The 12,051-nt window shown below is 45.5% G+C and overlaps 1 protein-coding gene across 5 annotated transcripts; it reads right to left on the bottom strand.

Annotated features, from left to right (window-relative positions):
* Window positions 1-1,347: 1,347 nt before the first annotated feature.
* Window positions 1,348-12,051, bottom strand: cog3 (component of oligomeric golgi complex 3). 5 transcript variants are annotated; one of them, XM_049023516.1, is made up of 23 exons: window positions 11,800-12,050; window positions 10,799-10,945; window positions 10,623-10,684; window positions 9,603-9,768; window positions 9,217-9,291; window positions 8,977-9,069; window positions 8,640-8,765; window positions 8,460-8,540; window positions 7,735-7,778; window positions 7,369-7,495; window positions 7,074-7,165; window positions 6,777-6,916; window positions 6,074-6,234; window positions 5,874-5,982; window positions 5,503-5,621; window positions 5,212-5,301; window positions 4,770-4,893; window positions 4,516-4,604; window positions 4,174-4,308; window positions 3,991-4,066; window positions 3,678-3,805; window positions 3,380-3,478; window positions 1,348-3,220 (listed from the first exon to the last, which is right to left on the bottom strand). In XM_049023516.1, exons 1-23 carry the CDS (start codon window positions 12,010-12,012, stop codon window positions 3,191-3,193), a joined length of 2,526 nt encoding a protein of 841 aa, XP_048879473.1. In that variant the 5' UTR covers window positions 12,013-12,050; the 3' UTR covers window positions 1,348-3,190. The 5 variants fall into 5 exon arrangements, with proteins under 5 accessions (XP_048879473.1, XP_048879483.1, XP_048879491.1 ...); XM_049023526.1 differs by having other exon boundaries at window positions 4,770-4,890; XM_049023534.1 differs by having other exon boundaries at window positions 1,348-3,478; window positions 10,799-10,881; window positions 11,800-12,051.

The following is a 12,051-nucleotide window of genomic DNA, read 5'->3' as shown; positions in this document are numbered from 1 at the left end:
GTACCACAACAGAACGGAAGTGTCCGCATTACTGCCGATGCTGCACCGAGCTGCCTGTCAGTCTCCCAATTCATTCGGCCCTCACTTGTGAACAAGACCCCAAGATGCTGCTCCGCTTTCCTACCAGGAGAGGGCAATCCACTCTTTTCTGGTCAAAAACCATGGCCTCAGACTTGGAGGTGCTGATCGTCATGCTGGACGCTTCACACCTAGCTGCAAACTGGCCCAGTGCATGCTGCAGGTCATTAGCCAATTACACCAGAAGGACCACATCATCTACAAACAAAGACATAATCCTGAGGCCCCCCTCTACCTAGAACACAATTTCTGTCAAGGGGCAACTTTAGCGGAGTCCAGCACCCACCGGGAATGAGTCTGACTTACTGCTGGCAATGTGAACCAAACGCTTACTACATTTATACATGGACCTGATCACCCACAGCAATAGACCCGTACCACATACTCCTGAAGTACACCCCAGAGGACACCCAAGGAATATAATCGTATGCCTTTTCCAAATTCACAAAACAGGTGTAGACTGCTTGGGCAAACTCCTATGAGCCAGCATTCTGCGACCAGGAAGAAATCCACATTGTTCCTCGTGGATCTGAGGTTCGACCAATGGACAGACCCTCCTGTCCAATACCCCGGTATAGACCTTCTCAAGGAGGCTGAACTTCTTGAAGATCAAGCAGCAGCACAGCCTCATAACCCAGACGAAGAGACTGAAGAAACAGCTTGAAGGTCAGAACATTTAAACTTCTGCTATCATTTTACAGTCCTGGATTTTTTTTTTAAGTGTATTTTTCAATAAACCGCAGATTACAAAATGAGCTAAAAATCCTATCCATAGAAATTTGCTAGTAATCACCATTGCATATTAAAGATCAAGGCCTAAGCAAGTCAATGCAGAATATGAGTAAACATTGCAGCATTCATGAAGGGATTTTTTCAAAAAACCTCAATAATCATGCCATTCCTACCATCCATCTCCCAACTGCTTACCCAGTAGGTGATTTTGGGCAGACACCACAGTACAGGACACAAAAGTAGAGTAACACTGTACGAGTAACTCACAGAAACCTGCTGACCCATTGTGCCAACAAGTAGAAATCTACTCCAGGCAAAGAAATGCATTAATCCTAAGTTTTAAAACAAAAACATACCTGGGTGCAGTACTGGCCCTATTTATAAATCCATCAACAGTCACAACAGTGTTGAGTAACAATGTGTGTGTGTCTATAATTTGAGTTAATGTAGAAATTAGTGCTGAAATGGAACAAAAAGATGTCATAAAATGCAAAGGTGCAAGAATTTGGGCTGGAAGCATAAATATTTTAAGAGAGATTGGAGAAAATCAGGGTTTATTAAATTACTATGAATTTTCAGAGTTTACAGTTATATACACACAGTTATACATGAAGAAGCTTGCGAATTTAAATCCATATTAAGCTATTTATATTGGTGATTCATCATACTTCAAATCTCATTTAATCATTATACATCCTTGAGATTCACACTGGAGCTCATACTGTTAAAGAATATTATTGTGAATATTAGGGCTGAGTGACATTATGAGGGAGTTACCGTAAAACAGAACAGGCAGGAAGGAGGCGAGAACACAGAGGAATGCATGCTAGGAGTGTTGTCACACCCTGCGCATCAAAAGTGAACAGGGAGGCTCCAGAAAGAGTCAGTGCCTGGCTTTTTACAGCTTTGGCAAAGTGCTTTGTGCCTTAGAGCAGCGTTTCCCAACCCAGGCCTCGGGGACCCCCAGGCAGTTCACATTTCTGTACCGGGGGCGGGAAGGGAGCAAAAACGCAAACCGTCTGGGGGTCCCTGAGGACCGGCTTGGGAAACACTGCCTTAGAGGATGTCTGACAAGCATTCAGACAGGTCTAACCCTCCTTTCACACAACACACAAGACATTCAATGTCAAATGAGGGGTTAGGGGGCATGAATTCCATACACTACAAATGTCATTCTGTGGCCAGAGGGATAAAATCGAAATGTGTCACTACTCTCAAAACATGAGCATATTGTCAGGTATATTTTCTATATCTTGCATAGGTTTTACAATATAAAAATTGTAGAAATTCTAGTATTCCTATCTCTTCATTTCCTCAATGAAACTATGCGATGCTTAATTACCCATTTCAAACAGATTTGGATCATAATCTATTGATCAGAAACAGTGTACGATAAAAAATACCAAATATTCCCATCTCAAAATAACAAAAAAAATGTCAAATATGGGGGAAAATGCCATGGAGAAGGGAACCCCCCGCCCAATTTCAATGAAGCCAGTCAGTTGCCCTTACATGAAGTATAACAATATTACTGTATGGGATTATTTTGGACCTGGGTCTAACCCTATAACCCTACACTAAGCAGGACTCCTGTGTGTTAACTTGGCTTTCATTTGCTGTTACTTTCATCCAATTGACACAGCGTGGAGAACTTAAGGGCAACAGGGCGTATGCGTACACTGCAGGGTGTAACAGAGGCATACGGAAGGCACAGAAACAAATATGATCGGAAAAGATAAATGAGAAAATGGACAGAAAATAAAAAGAATACCCCTTAAACAAAAAGGAGGTTAACAGTGAAATTGAAAATTGAGATAGTAATAAAAACACCATATTAATTTCTCCCCATTTAAGTCCAGTTAAACCCCCACACAACAGAAAAACTATTACCCAGTGCTACGGAAGCCAGCCAGTCACTGCTACGGTTTGAATGTGGAGTCACACGACTAGCAGAATCTTCCGCCGCCTGTCATGTCACTCCTTAGAGTGAGTCTCACTAATGCTGTGGTAAAAGCAGGTCCCACATCACTGCAGCTTACTTTCTCAAGTGTTACCCCTGCTGAACGAGGGTGCTGAATGCGTCAACGGTGTGGCTGCAGATTAAACACTTCCACCGTGAAATTAAAACGAAATAAAAAAAAAAAAAGTTTGGTTTTTCTTTCTTTTTTTTTTTTCCCTGAGGTGAATGTACCCTGAACCACGAGGCTCCACTTAGCAGCACCGCAACCCAAATGTCGTCTGTCACGGAGGGCCTGTCCTTGAGGCCCAAGACCACAACGGGCCAACACCGCCGAAGGGAAGCCCGGCTTTTCCTGCCTGGAGGGCACTCTCACCTCAGGCCCCTCCCACCATCTTGGGGGTGGGGTCAGGAGGGGGGCTTTTATTTGTTCACCGACAGCAGCAGGTTAACCTGTACGAGAAAAACCCATACATTTTTTTTTACCTAGGATGCACTCATCAATTACATACCCTTATGAAATCAAACACGCATGCAGCTTTCCTGGAAGATAAGCATCACTGAATGACTCAGTAAGACGGGGCTCTCTGGCCAGAATACACAGGGAATTACTTGTTCCATCGACGGACAGGCTATGATCTGGAGGTCCTCCCCACTGTATTCCTCCTGAAGCAGGCCATGGAGTCTCTGGAACACCTGCTGGATGTTACTCTGCAAAAGATGAGATGGTGTGACCGTCAGTCTTGAGTCGTTAGGAGCCCACGACGGCCCAGGAGCCGAGCCCTTGCAGCACCACATGGGAGCCAGCCTGACAGCCAGAGCCGAGATGGTACCCCAACCGCACACCTGCCACCCATGAGGACATCCACACATCAGCTCCCCAGGCAGATGGCGCACTGCTAACACCCACCCTGACTGGCTTGAAGAGGATGAACTCTGTGTCCTTATTGGCCAGATACAAGGACATGCTCTGGAGCGTTGCGGGCAGCTTGGTCTTCATCACCCGGTAGGTGGCCATCACGACGTCGTTGATCTTAGCTACACGGGGATGAACAGCCAGCTGTTAAAGTACCGTTTGCTTTTTAATGTGCTCACCAGTCCAGTGCAATAAGGACAAATGCAATGTTAATTATGAGCTAACATTAACCTTTCAGATGGAAAACGAGTTATGAGGCTGAAAGGAGTGTTTAACGCAGGGTAGACTGGGCAGATAGGTCTCTTACCTGGCTGTGCCCAGGGCTGCTTAGACAGGTTATACGTGGGTCCCCCTTGAATTGCCATGGTTTTGAGGGCCGCAACCTGCATTACCAACACAAGAGGAAGAACTGGTGATTCAAGGGCTTCAAATATCACCCCGCATGACAAGGTTAACAGCAGTTGATTTCTCTTCAGCTTTGGAGTCATACCTTGGCCAGAAAGTCCTCCAGACCAGCCACGAAGAGCTGGGTCTGCTGCTGGATGAACTGCTCACAGCTGGACTTGAGGTGCCTGTCTACCTCCTTCTTGGAGTCGATGTAGTGCTCCCTGATCTCTGGTGTTCCCTGAGGCACGAGCAGAGAGGCAGCCTTAATGTCTTCAAAGCCAACACAATGTAGAGCCACAAGAGAAGAGGCGAGGTGCCACCAACAAAATGAGTATACCAACATGAGCACTGCGACTGAAAAGTAAAATCTATGATGTGGGGGGATTTCCATTAATTACTGCTTTGTCATCCTACGGTTATCAAGTTATCATGAGGGGAAGGTTACCTCTAATAGGAATTCAAGGATAGCGTTATTACTGTTGAGTCTGAAGAAACTGGGGACCTTCTTGGGATTCAGGATTTTGAATGCAGCATCTAAAATTTTCAAAGACATTACTCAATAAATTCCATGTTAATGACAAGAGCGCCATCTGGTGTTCACTTATAGATTTAACTGTGAATAAAATGTGCAAATGGATAATTGTTTATGGAAAATACCAGGAATGTTGTAGCAAAATCAGCCAATTTATTGCCTCTCACCTCTGGTTTTCTTCAGGTCCAGGGAAATTTCCTTGATGGCAAAGTCAGTGTGGAAAGGAGCGATCTGCTCACGCAGGATGAGCAGGTGTTTGATGAGGAAGAGCTGTCCGTCGATCTGCGTCTGCTTGGGGGAGGGAGGGGGGGGGGGTGTCATATGACACATTATGCCTAACCAACAGAGTCAAGCCGCCCGCTCTTTAAAAAGCAATGTGTCTAGTGTACATGGGACCCAAAGGCAAAACTGGCCAGTAGAAAGATTCTCAAGAAGAAATCAAGCTGGAGGGTCAAAGTTAAGCCTCATGGGGCCCAACTGCACTTAGGAATCCCAAAATGCCCTACTTCAAGAATTCGCCCTTATAAGGAGACAGCAGGACCCCACAAATTTCAATGAGGGGAATAAAAGGCTTCATCGACGAGTGAATCACGGTGAGCTTGGACTGACCTTGTTCTTCATGATGATGTCTGCGGCCTTCAGCAGGGATTGTATGCAGGCGGATAGTGCCTCCTGTGATAAGCCCTGGAAGACTGCTCTCTGGAGGGGACAGACACGGGCAGATCACTATGGAGACCTGGCAGTGGAGACCCCACAATGGAGACTGGAAACAGTGCCTAGTTGTTCCTGTCCTGTACAGGAATCATCCTTCCATACTGGTTCACTAAACAGCCATAACAGAATCAGACTGCCTTTAAATGCATCTGGTTCGTTTCAGGATTTCTGGGAAGCGAGACTCACGTCGATGCAGCGGTACAGCTTGGAGAGACAGACCAGGGTGCGCCTCACTGTTGGGTACCACATGCCATGCAGGTCGGCCGGTGAGATAGAGCCCTGCGGCCGCGAGGCTCCTGTGCTCGCTGGGAGGGAGAGGGGCAGAGGCGTTATGGATCTGCTTCAGACTCCAGTGTGCTGTTCTACCCCAGCTGGCAACCAGGACCCCTAAGACCCTGTGTTGGATTTTCTGGGTATATGGTCGGTTGGAGTGAACTTCTAAAAGAACCCACATAACATTTGTCATTACTTCACAGGATTGACTTTTGGGATCGGTGTGAGGCTCCATATGGATATAACACGGGCTCGCGTCCGTGGGCCGAGGGTTGACCACCCACCGGGACTGGTGGCTTTCCTCGCTTCCAGATCTTCCAGCTGCACATCTGAAAAGGACTGATCTGTTGCGGTGAGCTTCATCTGCTCCTCCTTCAGGCTCTGGGCGATTTTCTAAAAGACCCAAAATGACTCTGTTGGGATCTTAGGGGATGGAATGGGACCGGATGGGATGGGATGGGACCGGATGGGACGGGAGGCAGACCTCCATCATTTCCAGCTTGTCTGGATAGGCCAGATCTCCTGGCGCGGGGTTGTAGCCAGTGATGTCGGTCTGGATGTAGATGTGCGTCCTGTAGACCAGGCGCTCCTGCACGTCCTCCAGCATCTGCTTCACCACCGCCTCAAAGGCCCCCAGCTGCACAACTACATCATGATGGGGGGGGCACCATTATGAAAATACGGGAGCAAAATGAACAGCTGAAATAAACCCCTCATCTCGTCTAGGGGCTCTGCCATGCAGAGTGACGACACTGACTGATAGCGGCAGCTTTTTAAAACTCATGCAAAGTGATGCAATATAAATTCCTCAGCAGGGGATTTTAATCCTTGGGGGGAGAGAGAGAGAGTCAGAATTCAGCATAAAACCAATATCATCCATAAAAAATTACATGTATGACTATAGCACCAGATAATTCCGTGTTATTTATAAAACATAATCCGCATCACAGGAAGAACGTCAACATTAAATAGCAAGAGGAAGTACAGCATGGACCAAATGCAGTGAACTGAAAATGCCCCCAGGAGTAAAGTAAACATTCTGAATAGCTTTAGCAAACACAGAGTGTTGTACATCAGTTACAGGGTAAATAGTTCTGCTGCAAACAGAAGAACGGTCACGGTAGAGACCACAGCACCAGGTCACTTGTGAGCCAGAGCATAGCCAGCCTCTGGATAAAACTCATTACCATTATTTTGCACATGATCCTCCAGCATCTCATTCTTGAGGATCCCACACAGCTCCGAGAGGGTCTCCAGATGGATGACGTGGATGATGAGAGGCCGAAGCACATCATATAGGGACAGGCAGAGCCTTTCCAGGAGCTCACTGAGAAAAGGGTGATAGACCAGGTTAGGGGGACACCCAGGAAGCCCATAAAGCGGTTTCAGGTGAGTAACTATGGTTAAATCCATCATTCTTTAATATTAAAATGCCATCAGTACAGGGCAGACAGGGGAATCTCAGGAATCCTAGCTGCACTCACTCCAGCTTCGGTGTGGGTTTGGAGAAGAACTCGCTGTAAAGCTGATGTTCGTCCTGACACACATGGAGCATGAAGGCACAACCGCTGCGGACCTGGGGCAAAAACACGGGTGATGCACACATGCATCGCTGTATCTCAGGCCACTGCCCTCCGTAATCCACTTCCTGTTTGAGTAGAGACTGTCTGCATGCTTGAAAAGTACTGGGCTTCATTGTGACCTTTAACCTTTGATGACATCATACCAAAAAGGCAACGATTCTGACAGTGAGAGTCCCCTGTGTCAAAGTCCCCTCACCAATGCACAGTGGTCCTTGTTGTTCTGGCTGGTGAGGTCTGTGATGGTGGAACTGATGCTTGGGGCCAGAAGAACCTGCCTCTGGTCCAGGTAGCACTGGTGAATCTCCCCCAGCAGCTGCTGATACCTGTAGGGGGCAGGGCAGAGGTCTCTGATTGAACAGGTAAGGCGGGGAAACATCCTCATCCAGCACCCACTTCGCATAAGGTGTGTGATTATGGAATCTCAAAAAATAAAAAAGTGTATATTCATAATTATCGTACGATAACTTTTGCAACAAATCTATCATTTAAAAACCTGTTCACAATCCAGGAGTCCTCCTAAATGAGGAGTTAGTATCAGGGTTCAAAAATCACAGGTACTCACTCAGGTATCTTCTCTGACCTCTGCTCTATCTGCTCTATCAGCGTCTGTGAGACACACACACACACACACACACACACACACACACACACACACACACACACACACACACACACACAGGACAACTTATTTTGAAAGCAGGACACATACGGTGAAGGGTTTCATCGTACATTTAAGAAAAGAATCGAACATACATAGTGAAGTTAAACATCCTGTTCTGGTCACGGTTATCGTTAAAACAAAAAGCAAAAGAAAACACAATAAAAATAGTCCATAAAAAATAAAACGACTAAACAAAACCACACACAAACTGAGTATTCCTTCCAAAAATAACAAATTAAACAAAAGTCATATACTTTCCTTTATCATTTTTAAATATTATTTAGCTAAAATAATGATTTGTTAATCTGTAACGACCGTTAATAATACCTGGAACATGCTTTGTGTATTTTGAGGACATTAGTAAATTCTGTATACTGTGTAATCATGTAGGACACACAAAGACCAGACATCCAAAATAATGCTACAATGTTTAGTCTATCCCTAGAAATAAAATTACTTAAACTGAAATAAAAACATAACACAAAACACAAATACACATTTCATAAAAGCTAATAAAGCCCCACTAAAAACAAAAACTAATCTGGATTTCAAATTAAAATTGAAAATATTTAACAATCAAAACTTGTATCAATACTGATGCTGGCCGGATGGATCGTTTCACGTACTTTCACTTTGGGGGCGGCCGCCCTGAATTTCACGTAGTACAGAGTGAAGGCGTTATCCACACTGGCTGCACCCAGAGGCTCCTGGGAGAAGAACAACAACAGAGGTGCCCTGGGAAATTAGTTCACTGGCCCAACACGCCAAGCCCACGTGACGTCGGCCAGGAGTTGCATAGCACTCACCCGCTTCATCAGCTGGCTGGTGAGATTCTGCAGCGTATTCACAGTGTGGCTCTTCATGAGGAACATGGCCTTGGAGAGACACTGCTTAAACTTCACCATGTAGGCTGGATAGTCTTTGAAGTTTGGCTGAGGTAGGGAAGGAAAGTAAAAATGGCTGTTTAGTAAACAAAAAGGACAAGATTGAATCATTTCAGACAGAGAATACTATCTGTGTTATCGGCACAGTGGTAATGAATTTACTGAAATGCTAAGTCATTTAATGCATTTAATCAGCTTAATTAGACTACAGCTACATCAATACCGCTGTAAATCGCAACATGGCGTACCGATTACTTACATGCGAGGAAACGTATTCTATACAATCATCCAATTTGGAGAGCATTGGAATAAAACCCTCACTGTTCACAGACAAAGTGGAGGAGTTCAGCCTCTGAAAAACCAGAAGATTATATGATTAATTACGCTGATATTATCATTGCTATCAGTCTTCTTATTAAACTGGGTAAGTGGTAGGAATTGTTATTTTAATCATTATAATGCGAAGCCTTGGGTTTTAAGTCAACACAAGGCCTCCTACCGTGTTGATGTTCTCCAGCTCATTGAAGTAGGACAGCTTCTGCTGTATGCTCTCTGCCAGGTCCACCAACTCAGACTGTAAGAGGAACACCACCAGGAACAGTAAATTGGGGGGGCCGGGTGGGCAGTCTCAGTGTGCGTCAGCTAAGGTAGCATTACCATGAGGCAAGAATCAGGGGGAAATGGAACGGATTGTCAGCACACATTACATTCCCAACATCCACATGGCAAATTTATCTTAAACTAGCACAACTAGCACTAATAGCATAATATCAGGGTCAGTTCCCCTTGGCTTTGTGTTGGTGATAGAATTTGGCCTTCAGGAAATCCTGCTCTACAGCCAGAAGATCAGAGGGCACATGGGTATGCAGAGAACTCGGCAATCACCTGCTCCAACAGCAGCCGCTCGCATGCTTCGTGAAGTGTGCCCGTCTTGGTGGACACAAACAGGTACTGCTTTTGAAGGGAGTCCAGGTGCTGCAGGGCGGCGTCCACATCGGCCAAGATGGCATCGCACTGCTCCTGGTACCCACTCAGGTCATCCCTCGTTGTTCTGCCAGGGGAGAGCCATGAGCTTACAGCCCTCCTGGACCATCAAGGGCACTGCCTGGCTATGACCAGCTGAACAGAGATCATGAAGGACACCTACTGCACAGCACCGAGAAAAGGTCTACTTTAGGTAATAAAGATTCCTTTCTTGACTTGACAAGTCATCTTGTACCCACCTACAGTTACATCCAAGTGCTTTGAGTTGTCTATATACCAGTATGTGTTAAACATTACATATGCAGGTGTAAAACATATGCAAAGACTTCTAATTGCCCTCTCCACAGACAAACTTATGACTGATGGCTATGCTGGAATTCATATTTTACCAAAGTGAAACCAATCAAAATGCACCCAGCCAATCATAAAGCAAAACATCACCGAAAAACAGTCATGTTAGGGTGTCCCAACTAGACAGCTTATATGCAGGTCAAGTCAGGTCAGGTTGGGGAGCATGCACTGATGCAGCGCATTGCCACACCCACCACACAAAAGAACACCTGGGGATTCCCGGCTGGCGACCCCCAAGGAAGACAGGCGGTCCAGTCCCACCATCTACAAACGGGCATCTATCTGCCGCAGTCAGGTGTTACGTGGGCATCCCCTTGGCCTGGTCCAGCCGCTCGGGTCCTCAGCAACGAGGATCCTGCGAGCCGGATCACCCTCATGGAATCGTGCCATAACTGACACTTCCTCACAATGCAGGTAATGTGCCTGATTCAGGACTCCGTTCCAAAGTCAAACTAGCAGTACCCAAGAATTCTGCTTATATGCACTAGCATTAAAATACAAGTGCTGCCATTACTGGGCCATAACAGGGTAAAATTACATTTCTATCACCCCCACCCCCGCTCCCCATACCTGTACTTTTCTCCTTCGTCCCGATCCATCTGTGACTGCAACTTTGAAAACCAGGAAAAAAACTGCCGGAAGACAGACAAAAGGAAGGAATCAGCCTTTTCGAATATACTTTTTAATAAAACAGGGAAGAGTGTCACACTAAGATGGCCTCCCATGCATAAGTGCAGAGCACTGACCTGCTGAGCCGTCTCTATCCTATCGCTTTCCATGTCGAGCGACTGAAAGCCCTTCAGTAGGATGTCCTCGGTAGACGCCGGCACTGTGGTCGTGAATGGGGAGTGCAGAGCGCGGGACGTTAGGCTACACAAGTCCTCAATGGGCAGCTACATATGACAGGCACAAGACTGACCAATCAGTTATCACATGGAAATGGACATATGGAGGCATGTACACAGTCAACCACAATCATATTCAGCTAACATTTAGTATATGGGCAGACATAACTGATTTTGCAGTTTTTACCAGTAAAGCAGCAGAACCAGATATTACAGTTTTATTTTAACACTACTGCTCCACATAAAAAGCAATCAGGTTATTTCATGAAATGTGTGACATACAAAACTTAGAGAACAAGCAGGGGAAGCAATGAGCACGCATAGTACTGGAATGTTTTAATTATTTACACTGTTATAATAACCTAATGAGAAGCTCTGAAAAGCACAGTGTTCAGATGGCCAAAAATATTATCGACTGTGAATGGTTTATTGGGGGGTCGTTCAATTAATTATCTGGTAATTTGCACTTGTCGTTAATAAGTTTTAATGACATATCTGAGACGTGAACGTGGGGCAGTTCTGTTATTACGAATATAAACCAGACAGAAACAAAAATCTGAAGGACAAAGGATAATGCTGACATATGCGTTCTAGTATTTTAATTATAGGGGTCAAGACATAATATTGTAAACAGGCTTTTACAAATTTAGCCACTAACTACATTGCAAGCTGCTAATACCCTCGCTATGACAGAGGGCTGTAGAAACATACTATGCAGTTTTTAACATATGATATCTTGCTTTATATAGATAACAAATATATATATATATATATGATCAGCAAACGAGTGTCGCTGAGATTACAGTCTAAGACACCCAGAGCAACGACTTAAAACTCAGCTACGTGATCGCATGTGGACTAGCTGTCCATTGCAACTGAATATTGAAGAAGCGGCCGTTCACCTCCGAGGGAATTGGAAGCGTTTCGGCGGCTGCGCGGATCTCCATGATTGAGTCCGTCTGCCTCTCTGTCAACGGAGCCATGGGATCTGTGCGACGATCCCAAAGAGACAGCTTTTCTCTGGTTTCTTTATCAGTCAAATCAGAAGGCGACTTATCCACCGCCGCCATCATTAATGTCAATACTGCCCCAGTCGCGGAAGGCGGAACCTTCATTCCAGGTGGGCGAATCCACGTCCTACGATGCTCACTTCC

The sequence above is a fragment of the Brienomyrus brachyistius genome, chromosome 1 (assembly GCF_023856365.1).
Source record: "Brienomyrus brachyistius isolate T26 chromosome 1, BBRACH_0.4, whole genome shotgun sequence".
NCBI classification, from domain to species: Eukaryota; Metazoa; Chordata; class Actinopteri; order Osteoglossiformes; family Mormyridae; genus Brienomyrus; species Brienomyrus brachyistius.
Note: the sequence above shows the minus strand (reverse complement) of the source record. Positions and strands in the feature narration are given on the sequence as shown.

Coding starts and splice junctions, on each gene's coding strand:
- cog3 (XM_049023501.1), bottom strand. CDS start 12,012: ATGAAGGTTCCGCCTTCCGCGACTGGGGCAGTATTGACATTAATGATG. Junction 8,766..8,976: donor TAGAATACGTTTCCTCGCAT/GTAAGTAATCGG, acceptor TCCCTACCTCAG/CCAAACTTCAAAGACTATCC. Junction 3,479..3,677: donor TCCTCTTCAAGCCAGTCAGG/GTGGGTGTTAGC, acceptor CATCTTTTGCAG/AGTAACATCCAGCAGGTGTT.